Source organism: Thamnophis sirtalis, unplaced genomic scaffold, assembly GCF_051295495.1.
Source record: "Thamnophis sirtalis isolate CommonGarterSnake01/CBP01778 unplaced genomic scaffold, rThaSir2_p1.2 scaffold_4, whole genome shotgun sequence".
In the NCBI taxonomy this organism is placed as follows: domain Eukaryota; kingdom Metazoa; phylum Chordata; class Lepidosauria; order Squamata; family Natricidae; genus Thamnophis; species Thamnophis sirtalis.
The window spans coordinates 13,906,508-13,921,779 of NW_028261384.1; the positions used below are offsets into that span (position 1 = coordinate 13,906,508).

General features: G+C 39.0%; 1 protein-coding gene across 9 annotated transcripts in view; it reads left to right on the top strand.

Moving 5' to 3' along the window:
* The window catches only part of ZMYND11 (zinc finger MYND-type containing 11), a 111,271-nt gene that overhangs the window by 83,816 nt on the left and 12,183 nt on the right, over nucleotides 1-15,272 (top strand). For all 9 annotated transcript variants that reach the window (XM_087712504.1, XM_087712505.1, XM_087712502.1 and 6 more), the window contains 5 exons: nucleotides 3,217-3,294; nucleotides 5,413-5,505; nucleotides 6,332-6,419; nucleotides 7,595-7,650; nucleotides 8,670-8,747. In XM_087712504.1, the coding sequence (XP_087568630.1) occupies nucleotides 3,217-3,294; nucleotides 5,413-5,505; nucleotides 6,332-6,419; nucleotides 7,595-7,650; nucleotides 8,670-8,747 (393 nt within the window). The remainder of the gene's footprint in view (nucleotides 1-3,216; nucleotides 3,295-5,412; nucleotides 5,506-6,331; nucleotides 6,420-7,594; nucleotides 7,651-8,669; nucleotides 8,748-15,272) is intronic.

The window sequence follows — 15,272 nt, forward strand, 5'->3', positions numbered from 1 at the left end:
TGGGGGGGTTATCATATGACTATATGCGTGAGTGATGTCAAGTTGGCCACGCCTACTCAGTCACATGTCCCTCCACCTAGCTACACCCACAGAACTGGTAGTAAATTTTTTTGAAACCCACCCCCATAGTAGGGCAAAAAAAAAAGTAGTTCTCTATTCATAGATTCTGAGTGTTTCTTTTATCATCATTCCTCTTGAATATTTGTGAGTGGCTTTGGATTGTTATTGCTGTAAGGACCATGTGCTGAATTTCTCACGATCCATGAACATCATCCCATAATAGTAAAAACAAAAACAGTCAGAATCATTAGGAAGAATTACAGCAGAGTATAAAACAATGAGGAAAAATGCTAGCAGATATTTTTTCCTAACTATACTTGGCCCTTGCTTGATAAGAGGTAAAGATTAAAATCAAAAGGAATTAGTTCCTATAATTGCTTGCATCATATATTTTTGTGAACCTGTTTACCAAAGGGCCACTGACATTTTCAATTTTAAGAAGGTCATTTAAATTTCTGCCATATTATGGTAAAAATTTTAATGATAACAGTCGGTAAAGTTGGAGCTCACAATTCTTATGGTTCCATATTTTGAAGTTTGCAGTCTCAAAAAAATTGTGATAATGATGTTGTTCTTCAAATGCAAGTATTTAAATGTAATAGCTAAAACTTTTTGCTTATTATGAAAACAAGAAAATTTTATTAAATTCCAAATGTATTATGCAATCCAGTGCAGATTGAAAGTGAAATAATCTTGCAATATTTCTTGTTTTTATTTATCTACTGAATTTATAAGTATTAATTTTCCAGGAAAATAATAGTAATAGTAATAATAGTAATGCTACTTATTCTTTTTTTCTGTGGTGAATTATTGGTACCTTACAATTTTTGCACTAGAGCAATAGTTTTCCCCCTGGATGAAGTAGATTTCATTAGATAATGCAACAAAAATTAGTTATAGAACCATAAAGAATATTCTTGCTCATAGCTTTAAATTCATCTACATATAGCTATTAAAAATGTGAGGTTCAAATTTAGGAGATTAGTTGCATTCTAAAAAAAAGTTTGAAATATACGTTGAACAATTTCCTGTTTACTATTGTGCATTAATTAATCCAATCTCTGTAATATATTATTCCCAATCTAATCCTACTTTGGATCGTACTTACTTGTACTTGACGCCTCTTCACCCATCGTGGGTATATGCGACTTCCATGGAAATTTGACGCCACTGTTTTCGGTCCTGGGCTAGGGTTGTCAGGTGGTGCAGCCAGTCGCTATTATATGATTTTCGGCTTTGGATCGATACCTTCTTCAATGTTTATGCTGGCTTTAAGAAGACTAGTTGCTACGTAATTTCCCAGGCAATATGCATGCAGACAATCCCACTTTAACAGCGATTAGAAAAGATAGATTAAAAATGTACAGGATAGTTTTTAGGTTTCAAAGACCCCTTCTGGTGTGATATTTTTTTATTCCTATAGTTTGATCTTGTAGAACATTGCTGTCTGTGTCCTAAGTGCAAGAAGAATCACAAAGCTTTAAGCTTTTGAAGAAAAGCTGAGCTATTTAGATTTCAGAATCTGGATTAGATTCTGTGAAGTATTGTGACTGTTACTAAATAAGTCATTTTAACTGGTCGGGCACAGATAGAAAAGCTATACATGCAGCTTTATCCATTCCCTCCATGGCTATGTAATCTTCAAGCCATTCTTAATTGGGTTTTTCTTGGCCAGACAAGGGATTTTCCCTCCCTGCATGCAGTGGGGCATTAAGGTTATGGCATCTAGCCAGCCAAGGCAGCTTAAGCCACCTGTATATATATATACATACAAACATAAATCCATAAGTACAATTTGCAGATTTGCATTTTTTAAATATTAGGATATTGGTGAACTAGCATCACATATAGCCTTAAACACCTCTGTAAAAGAAACTCCACACAGAATAATTTCTTTTTTCTGCCACATGTCTCATTTGTGGGAATGATGTTCCTTTTTTGAAAACCGTAACTGATTGGCTGCTTGGTGATGAGATGACTTTCCTTACACCCAGGGTGGATTTGATTTAAATCATGATTTAAATCACTAGTAAAAAGGCTTGATTTTAAATCAACTTGATTTAAATCGTAATTTTTAAAGAGCAACTGTCATTTCTGTCCCGCAATCATTTCCGTCTCCTCTAACTTGCTGTTGATTCACCGACAGTCCCAATATTGCAAAATATATAGCCTCATGCTATATAACTAAGCTCCATTTCACGCTGAATAAGCTAAATTATTAACGTATCTTAAAGAAAAAACTGTGTTTAGATATATTTTTTACTACAAAAGCATTTTATTAAAATAAATTTGATTAAAAGCAAAATAAATCTGATTTAAATTTTAAAAACTCCATTTTTAAAAAAATCAATTTTTACCCACCCTACTTACACCACATTCCACTCCCAATTTTATGTGGGATATAATAGAATGTAGATTCAAATCCTCACTTAGATTCAAATTCCCATTTATCCACTATATTGCTCAACTGGTCTAAAACATTTATATATGCAATCTTGAGCTCCTGGAAAAATAAGGAATGTAAAATTCGCTGTTCTTTAACAAGATACATTTCTTTTCACCTAATGTTCATGTCTCACTTAATGGCTGCTTTCCTACTCACTCCTTCCACAGATTACCCCTTCCCCTACCATCATCCTTGGACACAGAGATATACAATATTGTCCCAAAACTGGCAACCAGATACCACAATGCTTGTCCAGATCAATGCAGAAGGGCCAGAAGAGTGTTGGAATGTCACCCAAGAATGTTCAGTTTGAGCTAATTTGGCTGTGGAGTACACAAGTGTGAATTAGGGGAAAAAAATAGTGTTTATTTCTCAATTGCAGATTAATTTACCCATCCCATACATCTTTGCCCAGATGGGAATCCTATAGGTGTGTCAATTTAATGGACTTTCCACCTGGTAACTTTTGGGCTTTGTTGACGCTTGAGGAAGAGACAAGTCATCTCCACCAACATCATCCCAGCCAGAATATTCTCTGAGCAGGAATTTCATGTCATTGTGCTTTGACTATTCATCCTTCACTGGCTGCAAGAATAAGCTGCTTGCTTGGGCTGTGTTTTAACGACGTTGCACTGTAAAATCTGTCATGTTTCCCAAAAGTCAAAGAGTTCTAAAATAAACCTGTTGATTCCTTCCCCTCTCTCTCTCAGAGCATTAAGAAAAAGAACACCAGTAAGCAAGAGATGAGCACCTATTTGCGCTTCATTGTCTCCCGGATGAAGGAACGGGTGAGTGTTATACATTCTTGATGAATGTATCTTTGCCTTTTTATGTACACTGAAAGGATCTGCACCAAAGACAAATTCCTTGTGTGTCCAATCACACTTGGCCAATAAAGAATTCTATTCTATTCCATTCTATTCTATTCCATTCAGTTGTGTGTAGGAGTCTAAGCAGATGGTTTTGTGTGTGTGTTTTGCTTTGCAACTTCAAATAGTTATAGGTAGTCCTCAATTTAACAATTGATTGCTACCATTTGAAGTTATAATGGACCTACCTTCAGGCTGCTTATGATCTGCATTTGAACTTCTGACAGTCAAGTTTTCCACCTAGTCAGATGACTAAACTTTGGGTGTTTAGTAACATGAGCGTATTTACAACCATTTGCAGTGTCCTGGGATTACACAACTGTGTTTTAACAACAGTTTTGATGAAAACTGGCATTTCTGATTTTTAGCTAAACCACATCATAGTGAACAATGGGTTTGCTTAATGACTAAGAGCCGAGGTGGCGCAGTGGTTAGAGTGCAGTACTGCAACCACTTCAGCTGACTGCTATATGCAGTTCGGCGGTTCAAATCTCACCGGCTCAAGCCTTCCATTCTTCTGAGGTGGATAAAATGAGGACCCAGACTGGGGGGGCAATATATTCTGACTCTGTAAACCGCTTAGAGAGGGCTGAAAGCCCTATGAAGCGGTATATAAGTCTAATTGCTATTGCTGTTGCTATTCTGTAGCCTCTTTATGACCAGCACATTCACTTAATGACTGCTGCAAAAATTGCAAATTGGGATACATCTGTTTTACAACCATTACAACTTATAACAATAATGGGGAGGCCCAATTATGATTGTTTGTTGAGGACTATGTATAAATCGGCTTTGGAAATGGAACAGGAATCATTTTCTACCTTCCTGTTTCTCCTTCAGTATCTTTGTTTTATCCTCCTGCCCCCCCCCTTCTACATTCGAATAGATGAATTCACCCAGAAAAAGGGAAATGGGAAAAAATATAACATAAAAATTCATTGTGGGAGCCATATCTCTGAATATGAACTGAAACTTCTCAGTTTCAATCCTGTTTAAAATACACTCTGTAGATGAGTGTAATTCTGTTCAGCAGATGTTCACATATGAGACAAGCTTGAACAATTTTCAGCTAATCAGAAGAGAATTTTCTCGCTAACAGTTGGGCACATATTAAATGCCATGCCTGTAAAAAAGTCACAAATTAAGTGCAAGGGATTTCCACATGACCCTGGATCCACTTGTCTTCTCTGTTTCAGCATCTCCATTCCTTTCTAATCCTGCCCATTATTCAGAGACATATTTGTTGGCAGTTTTTACAGCTAAAGTCAAAGAAAATCTATTCCATCTATTTTCAAATTTGATTTTAAGTCAATGTTTCTGCAGGGTTTTATTGCGCATCCTTCGCCACTCTTCCTTGGAACATTTTATAGTGCCCAGGGTGGTTTATTTTCCATTTAATTTTCTATTATTTCAGTTTTTGTCCAGACATAAAATTTGTGATGATGGAATAAATAGAGTAACTCCATAGCTTCATGATTTTGAAATTTAGTGATTTAAAGGAATATTTGAAAAGGACAACCAAGCTCTTAATTCTTACCAATACAGTTAAATCTCAATTCGCCAAATTCTGTTTTGATGTGTTATTAATCTTCCATATAATGTTTTATCCACTGTGTCTCTCCATATGTATTACTTAAAAAGTCAGTATTTTCAGCCATCAAAACTCTTGATTGGAAATATTGGCAGGGGGAAAATAATTTTTTAAGAGTTGCTGATTCAATATGTCACATTTTACAAGATGATTGATTGTTTGAAAATTTAAAATACACTTTTGGGAGGAAATAGATATTATAATATTAAAATTTATTAAAATAGAATTATAACATTAATGTATATAAAAACGTTTAGGGGTTTTGTTTCTTGATTATGCCTTTCAAATCCCTACATGTCAATCTTTTTGGAGTAGAACTGTTTAAAAACTTTAATTTGTAAATTGGCATGTAATTCAAATGCTTACGAACTTTTTAAAGGCTATGTTACTTTTCTTTCTTGTCAGAATGGACGGTTTCTAAACCAGTATTTTCTGTCAATTTTTAGGCTATTGATCTAAACAAAAAAGGCAAAGACAACAAGCACCCAATGTACCGTCGATTGGTACACACAGCCGTTGATGTTCCAACCATACAAGAGGTATGTTCCTATATAGTTGAGAGCTACATGCAACAGAAGAATATTGGGAGTTTTCAGATTACCATATTTTTCAGAGTATAAACAGCACCAGAGTATAAGACACACCAAGGTTTTGAAGAGGCAATTTAAAAAAAAAAAGTTTTTGCATTCTGCAGACCTCCCAAAAACTGCTCCTAAATAGCCTTTAGGAGGCTTGTAGAGTGGTCCTGGGGTGGAGGCCCCCCAAAACGAGCAAAAAATGACCCATTTTTTTGCAAAAACGGGCCTGTTTTCTTTTAAGGGCATGAATAGCTTTTAGGAGGCTTATAGAGTACTCCTGGGGGCTGGGGGGAGCAAAATTGAGCAAAAAACAGCCAGTTTTCCTAAAGGCTATGCATGGCCCTTTTGGTGAAGGGGCAGGGTTTGGGGAGGCCAAAAATGCTATATTCAGTGTATAAGATGCACCCAGATTTTTAGCCTCTTTTTTGAGGGAAAAGGTGCATCTTATACTCCGAAAAATACGGTAATCTCATTTTTAGACTCCCCAATATCCACACTTGGAAATCCCATTTTATTCACTTCTATTTAGAAGCAGTTTGTATGAGTTACTTAGAACAAGGTCTAACTTGAAAGGACTACTAGGTCTTATTTATATGGAATTGCTTTAAGATGGCAGATGAGACCAGAAGCAAACTAAAGCTACACATTGCACAATTTCACAACTTTAAGGTCCCATAAATTACTCTGTAGAAAATGTAATTAAAAACATACTTTTACATGTGTGCTTATTCTGATTGCTAGACAACGCTAATGAATGTTATAAATAATTCTGTTTCAATCTATATAGAAAGTAAATGAAGGAAAATACAGAAGTTATGAGGAATTTAAAGCAGATGCTCAACTTCTTCTACACAACACCGTGATTTTTTATGGAGGTAGGTAGGGACTGATTGGACTTAAAAATAAGATCTTCGAGGAAAGGACATCTTGAGGGTAGAATTGATTATAAAGAATAGAGAGTGAGTGAGAACTTTACATTCTGCTCACTTTTACTTCTCCCTCAAAGCTGAATTAGACAAAGTCATGAGGTTTAAGGCAACATGATGGGTCTTTATTACTTCCACTGTTAGAAAGCAAATACTTGAATGGAGAATGAGCCAAGGTGGCGCAGTGGTTAAATGCAGCACTGCAGGCTACTTCAGCTGACTGCAGTTCTGCAGTTCGGCTGTTCAAATCTCACCGGCTCAGGGTTGACTCAGCCTTCCATCCTTCCGAGGTAGGTAAAATGAGGACCCGGATTGTTGTTGGGGGCAATATGTAGACTCTGTAAACCGCTTAGAGAGGGCTGAAAGCCCTATGAAGCGGTATATAAGTCTACCTGCTATTGCTATTGCTATTGCTAGAAGGCACTTGTCACGGGCTTCCCAAAAAGCATCACAAGGAATGTTGTAGGAACAATTTGTGGAATGCACGTAATTCTTCCTTACCAACTGTCTTGTTAACGACCATTCAAAGTTACGATGGCATATGGCAACCAATCATTGGCTTTGTAAACATTGCAGTGTCCTATAGTCATGTGATCACCATTTGTGTTTTTCACGACTGGCGTGCAACAGGTAGAGTTAGTAGAAAAGGCAAAACTAAAATTTTAACTTGAAGTCATGTGATGTTTCACTTAATGACCAAAGAGGAAGTGAGATCATGAATTAATTGCAGTCACATATTTCATTTAGTAATTTGCATCACTTAGTAATATAGTTGCTGTCCCAGCTGTGATTGCTAAGCAAAGACTATGAATCGGTCTTTTATTTAAGCCAGCACATCTTTTCTTATGTTTTTTTTTCTTTTTTAGTAATGTTATTCAGAAATATTTAATCTTCTTTACACCATGAAATATCCAAGCAGATCTTTAAAATATTTGCCAAAAAGAAGAAGGCTTGGCATGTACAATCTTTGCTTATTTAGCTCATTAGAGCTTTAAATCGGGTTGAAGGGACTGAGGGAATTCAGGTTTTGCAAACTGATGGGGTCTCCAGAATTCAATTGCTAATTGTTTTTCATCATATCATTTACAAAGATTTAGATGTTTTTGGGTGTGCTCTTTTTACAGTGGACAGTGAACAAGCTGATATAGCCAGGATGCTTTACAAAGATACCTGCCATGAGGTAAGTAATAGTTAATCATATTGGTGACTTCTGGACAATTGTTTTATCATTTTCCATATACCCGCGATTTCATTTGTTTTGAAAATTGTTCTGGATATCCGAAACAAACTTAAAAAAGACACACTGCATTTTCTTAGTTCAGAAACTAATTCCCCATGCAATTCCAAATCCTTATCATGAGTCAAAAGAGCTAATTTTTAAAAGCTAAATAACATTTTTATCTTATCTGTGAACAATAACATAAATAAAAATAAGTAAAGAAAATTAGGACGATTTTACATGACTTCTATATTGGTACCTCTTTTAGAACAGGTTTTCTTTCAAAAACAAATTCACTTTTTGATTTCAATGAAAAGCTAAAACACCTAAACAATGATGGTGGATTATACTCCACATATTTTAAAAGATAAAGAGTACCAGAATAATTTGAATGTACTAATATATTTATGTATGGTTATATGATTTCCCTGTATTGAATAATTTTGTTTCATCCTTAGAATAAATAAAGGTTCCAACAACCTAAATAAATAAAGGTTTACAACTTTTTATTCAATTTGTACTACTAATATGTTTCTGAAATTATTAGAGGCCAGTTAAAAAACTTACCTTCGAAGAATAGTGGATACACCATATATGATTGACAGCAGAGAATTTATTATTCAGTTTTCGGAAAATAGAATTACTTTTGACTTGGATCCTAAGTTATGGATAAGTACCCAGTTTCTTTTGATAAACTAGTACTAGGTTGGCAGAATGGAAAGGCCAATGGTTACTACTTTGGTTTGTCAAAGTTTAATGATTTGCTTTAAAATTTGACTAAATATGTTTTATATATAATATGATATGGAAAGGTCTGTTTTTACTTAATTTTTCCTTCTCTTTTCTCCTTTTTGTGGTTTTTTTCATGAAACAAATAATAAATTTTCAAAGAAAATGAGGATTTTTTTTACAATTTTAGTTCTGCATTCCAGCATTTCAGAACATATGACAAGTACTTTTTCTTTTTCCTTCCCCCTCAGTTGGATGAACTTCAGCTTTGCAAGAACTGTTTCTATCTATCAAATGCGCGTCCTGACAATTGGTTCTGCTATCCTTGTGTAAGCTTACTTTTTCTCACAACTGTAATATGGAATCTGCTGCCCCAAGAAATGGTGATGGAAATTAATCCCAGCTGTTTTAAAGAATGGGCTTAATTGAGGATATAAATACAGCTATCAGACAAAACTGTAAAAAAAGTTAGTTCTGTAGCCACCACTAGGTGGAGCCATCTTCATACCAGTACAAAGATACGGCCAGTTGTCCAAGTGATAAATTTTTTGTATTTCCTTGACTACAGTGGTAATTCCTGTCTACCTGGCATTGGGGAAAGGATTGATGCTATAACAAAGGCTTGCCAGTATTTTCCTGGCTTAAGGTCAAGGTAGTTGTGATAAGGTCAAGGTAGTTGTGATAATGATGACTCAAATAAGCAGGGGATCGTGGTCCAAAATGAAGAACTTACTTCGGAAAGGCGAAATGGGGAACCAGGTATCACACATCAGTCGCAGAAGAAGAGCAAGGTATGCAAAAAGAGAAGTCACCTTCTGGTTGGTGATTCAATCATAAGGGATGTAAATTTAGGAAAAGATACAGAGGTTTTAAAAGAGGTCAGGTGTCTGCCAGAGACAAGAGGTGTATTCTTAAGATAGTCAAGAATGCAAGTAAGGACTATGATGTTGATGCTATTATACATCTTGGCACAAATGATCCGTCCCAAAAAGATGTACTTTCTGTGAAGAATGATTTCTAGAGCTTGGAGTATGAACTTAGTAGTATAGGTTGTAGGCTTATCTTTTCAAAGGTTTTACCAGTATATAAGGAACAAAAAGGGAAGGACCAGTGTGTAGCAGAGTTTAATGTGTGGCTAAAGGAATGGTGTGAAAGGGAAGGCTTTGGTTTTATTAGTCATGATGTCTGCAGCTGGTCCAATGAAAAACTGTACAAAAGAGATGGTTTGCACCCATCCAAGAAAAGGGCTGAGTTACTTGGCATTAAATTCACAGATTTTCTGGATAAACATTTAAACTGAACAGCGGGGACAGAGAATTAATTGATACAGAACATTCCTGTCCCCAGTAATCTAAAATTCATAGGGTTATCAGTGCACGTAACACAGATGTTTGTGCGGTAAGATTATCACTCTGTCAAGCAAAACCAAGCATTTAATAGTAAGTGCCATACCATGTGCATGAATCATACAAGTGGCAAGAAAATAGGGGCAGTCAGGCATAACACAGGATATGTAGACAGTAAATACCGTATATACTCGAGTATAAGCCGAGTTTTTCAGCCCACTTTTTGGGCTGAAAAAAGCCGGCTCGGCTTATACTCGAGTCTACAACTGGATCCGGCAGTGCTGTTGCCTGTTGGAGGAGGAGGGGATTCCTTCCTGCGAGACCCCGTCCAGAAAAATGCGGGGAGCGGCATTTGTGGGAACTCCGGCCGCTACCCACCCGTGGGGAGAGAGGGAAGAGCCCCGAGCGAGCCGCCTCGGTTTGGCAACCAAACCCATCCAGCCTTTTACCTCCCGTCCCCCCGCCCGCCCGCTCGCAGTCCCCTCCCTGGGCTGGCGCCAACTCCTCCCCGTGCCCGGCCTCCAGCCGAGGCAAGTCGGTGTCTCTTTAAGCTAGAGAGAGGAGGGGAGGGAAGGCAGGGACCAGCCGGCTGACAATGGGCCGGAGCGGCTGAGTTGGAGCAAATTCCGCAGCGGAGGCGGCGTCCCAGCTCCAGCGGCTCCGAGGTGAGCGGCTTGGCCCTTCTGCTGGGCGCTCGGAGATGAAGGCGCGCTGGCGCTGAGTTGAGCGGCGAGCTTGCCGAGCGCGCGGCTCCGGGAAGCCCCCCTTCTCCTCCCTGCTGGAAGCCGAGCCCCGCCACCCCAGGGCTCCGGGAGGCAGGACCCGGAGGCAGCCCAGCCCTGCCGCCGCCCCGCACCCTCCACCCGCTGCGGGAGAGGGGACCCCGCTTTCCCCTTGCCGGATGCGTCCCTGGCGGAGCTGAGCCATGCGGCGGAGGCTCCCGCTCTGGTTCCGGAGCTTGCTGTGCCTCTGGCCGGTCCTGGTGGGACCCGCGGCAGGTAAGAGGCGCCGTGGAGCGCCTCGTACAATGATTTATGTATGAGGTTTAAGTGACTGAGACACACTCCTGGCTACGCAGCAATGTTATTTCTGACTTAGTATACTATGAAATCCCCCAAATCCTCCCCACTCCAGGGCTAGGATACTATGAAATCCCCCAAATCCTCCCCACTCCAGGGGTAGGATACTATGAAATCCCCCAAATCCTCCCCACTCCAGGGGAAGGATACTATGAAATCCCCCAAATCCTCCCCACTCCAGGGGAAGGATACTATGAAATCCCCCAAATCCTCCCCACTCCAGGGGTAGGATACTATGAAATCCACATTCCCTCCCCACTACAGGGGTAGGATACTATGAAATCCCCCAAATCCTCCCCACTCCAGGGGAAGGATACTATGAAATCCACATTTCCTCTCCACTCCAGGGGAAGGATACTATGAAATCCCCCAATTCCTCCCCACTCCAGGGGAAGGATACTATGAAATCCACATTTCCTCCCCACTCCAGGGGAAGGATACTATGAAATCCCCCAAATCCTCCCCACTCCAGGGATAGGATACTATGAAAGCCACATTCCCTCCCCACTACAGGGGTAGGATACTGCAAAATCCCCAATTCCTCCCCACTCCAGGGGAAGGATACTATGAAATCCCCAATTCCTCCCCACTCCAGGGGAGGAAATAAATATTCAAAAACATTATTGGTATCTATTTTTATTTTTGAAATTTACCGGTAGCTGCTGCATTTCCCATCCTAGGCTTATACTCGAGTCAATAACTTTTCCAGGTTTTTGTGGTAAAATTAGGTGCCTCGGCTTATATTCGGGTCGGCCTATACTCGAGTATATACGGTACAGGATCAATCAAAATGGACTCAAATGTCTATACACCAATGCACATAGTATGAGGAATAAACAGGGCGAATTAGAAATTCAAGTAAAAGAGGGCAGATACGATATTGTTGCCATTATAGAAACTTGGTGGAATGAAACCCACAAATGGAACATACAACTAGAAGGATTTAAATTACTTAAAAGAAATAGACCAAATAAAAGAGAAGGTGGAGTTGCACTATATATAAGAAATAGCTACATCTCTACAGAAATAGAGCACAGCAATGATGAGAACTATCTTGAATGCATTTGGGTCAATATTAAAGGTTGCGGGGGGAGAGGGAATGATATTGCCATGGGTCTATACTACAGGCCACCCAACCAAGCAGCGGAAGTAGATGAACTTTTTGCTAGTCAGCTAACTAAGGTATGTAGGAAGCACATCACAATAGTAGTGGGGGATTTTAACTACCCTGGCATCAACTGGGAAACAAACTCTGCACCAAGTGGAAGATCCAACAGGAAGATCCTAACAAACCTAGCAGACAACTTTGTTTCCCAAAAACTAGAGAAGGGAACAAGGGGATCAGCCATATTGGACTTAATTCTCACTAACAGAGAGGAAATGATAGAAAGTGTTGAAGCCACAGGAACCCTGGGGGCAAGTGACCATGCAATATTGGAATTCAACATTATGCAAGCACAAGTAGTAGAACAAAGTGAAACTAGAGTCTTGGACTTTAAGAGAGCTAATTTCAATAAACTTAGAGCTTGGGAAAAATTCCATGGATGAGAATCCTCAAGGGGAAAACAACTCAAGAAGCTTAGGAAATTTTGAAAAATGAGATTACAAAAGCCCAGTCTAGCACAACACCAATGAAGAAGAAAAATAACAGCTCCCAAAAGAAACCAGCATGGCTGCATAAAGAATTCTCTGACAAATGAAAGACAAAAAAGTTAAGTATAAACAGTGGAGAGAGGAGGACATAACTAAGGCAGAATATCAGCAAATAGCCCGAGCATGTAAAGATAAAGTGAGGAACGCTAAGGCTCACAATGAAGAAAGGCTTGCCACAAAAGTAAAAAATAACAAAAAATGCTTCTTCCAACACGTTAAAAACAAGAAAAAGGTTAAGGAAACACTTGGTTCATTGCTGGGAGAAAGTGGCAAGAAGGTGACAAGCAACAGGGAGAAAGTAGAACTATTTAACTCATGTTTAACTCTGTCTTTACAAAAAAGGATAAAGCAGTCCAACCTATCAAAAACAGCACCACAAAAATCAGATTAGGAACATAAGTGGAAATAGGGAAGAAAATGGTAAGTGAGCACCAGTCTACCCTAGATGAGTTCAAATCACCAGAACTGGATGGATTACACCCCAGGGTTCTGAAGGAACTGGCAGACGAGATCTCAGAACCACTGAACTGTATCTTTCAGAGATCCTGGAGCACCGGGGAACTACCAGAGGACTGGAAAACAGCTGATGTGGTTCCCATCTTCAAAAAAGGGAAAAAACAGATCCAGGAAACTACAGACCTATCAGCCTGACTTCAATACCAGGAAAGATTCTGGAAAAGACAATCAAGCAACGAATTAGCGAACATCTAGAAGCAAACAAAGTAATAGCCAAAAACCAACATGGGTTTGTCAAAAACAGATCATGCCAGATTAATCTTATTGCATTCTTTGATAATGTGACAAAATTAGTGGACTAGAGGAATGCTGTCAATATGGTTTACTTGGATTTCAGTAAGGCATTTGAAGTCTAAGGTAGACCATAACCTACTACTAGATAAAGTAGAAGAATGTGGGTTAGACAGCATCACCACCAAATGGATTTGTAACTGGCTGACCAACCGCACTCAACGTGTAGTCCTCAACGGAACTGCATCTTTATGGAGGAAAGTATGCAGTGGAGTACCTCAAGGCTCTGTTTTGGGCCCAGTACTCTTCAACATCTTCATCAATGATTTGGATGAGGGAATAAATGGGGAACTCATCAAATTTGCAGATGACATCAAGCTGGCAGGAATAGCTAAAGATACAGAAGGATCTTGACAAACTTGAACATTGGGCACTATCTAATAAAATGCAATTTCAATGGTGAAAAGAGTAAGGTTTTACATTTAGGCAAGAAAAACGAAATGCACAGGTACAGTTAGGGGGTAACTTGCTCAATAGTAGTAACTGTGAAAGGGATCTTGGAGTCGTAGTGGACAACCATTTAAATATGAGCCAGCAGTGTGCTACAGCTGCCAAAAAAGCCAACACAGTTCTAGGCTGCATAAACAGAGGGATAGAATCAAGATCACGTGGTGTTAATACCACTTTATAATGCCTTGGTAAGGCCACACTTGGAATACTGCATTCAGTTTTGGTCACCACGATGTAGAAAAGATGTGGAGACTCTAGAAAGAGTGCAGAGAAGAGCAACAAAGATGATTAGGGGACTGGAGACTAAAACGTATGAAGAACGGTTGCAGGAACTGGGTATGTCTAGTTTAATAGAAAGAAGGATTAGGGGAGACATGATAGCAGTGTTCCAATATCTCAGGAGTTGCCACAAAGAAGAGGGAGTCAAACTATTCTCCAAGGCACCTGAGGGTAGAACAAGAAGCAATGAGTGGAAACTAATCAAGGAGAGAGGCAACTTAGAACTGAGGAGAAATTTCCTGACAGTTGGAACAATTAATCAGTGGAACAGCTTGCCTCCAGAAGTTGTGAATGCTCCAATACTGGAAGTCTTTAAGAAGATGTTGGATAGCCATTTGTCTGAAATGGTATAGGGTTTCCTGCCTATGCAGGGGGTTGGAATAGAAGACCTCCAAGGTCCCTTCCAACTCTGCTATTGCATTGTATTGTAAGGGCTGACAGAGTAAAAGCATTCCTTGGAGATTCCCAAAATAACAATCTATAATTCATTTTGTGTGCTTGAACACTGCCAAGACCATCTGTAGTGAACAAACCATCTTATCAGTTTTTGTATGTTGTGCAAAGAAGGCCAGAATCTTTCATTTTAGAAGTCATAATTTCCAAATTGTGGAATAAACACCAGTTAAGCATTCAGAAACATTAGTTTAAACCACATTTTTTAACGCTTGCCTGTGAGGTTTAATTCTCCTGCACAGCTTCCTCAATAATATTAGATGTTTCCTGGGCATGAAGCAATACAATGCCAATTTTTGCTGATAAGAAGGAACATTTATTTACTTGAAGCCTCAATGAACCACAGTTTCTTTGCTCTAAATTAACAATGCTTAGAAACTGCCAGCACAATGATAATTTGTTATACCATGGAAGTATGGTCTGTTAAACTATGCTGATACTGGTGTTATGTAGATCAAACTTTTTAAAGTGTTTATCACTATTGTTAAGTTTTAGTTAATGGGTAGGTTTTGTTGTGGAGTCCTTGGTGCTCTCTCCGTTTGGTTGTTTTCTTGCAAACTTTTCATAACACAGCTAGGCAAGCCGTTTGTATATATGAACAGATACCAGAGCCCACTCTCTTGCAGCACCGATGATGTTAGCTAGTTGGGTAATGGAATGTCTGCAGGAAAACCACCAAGGACCTCACAGTTCAAACCTGAACTCCAAATATTCTCTTAGCAATAGCAGTTAGACTTATATACCGCTTCATAGGGCTTTCAGCCCTCTCTAAGCGGTTTACAGAGTC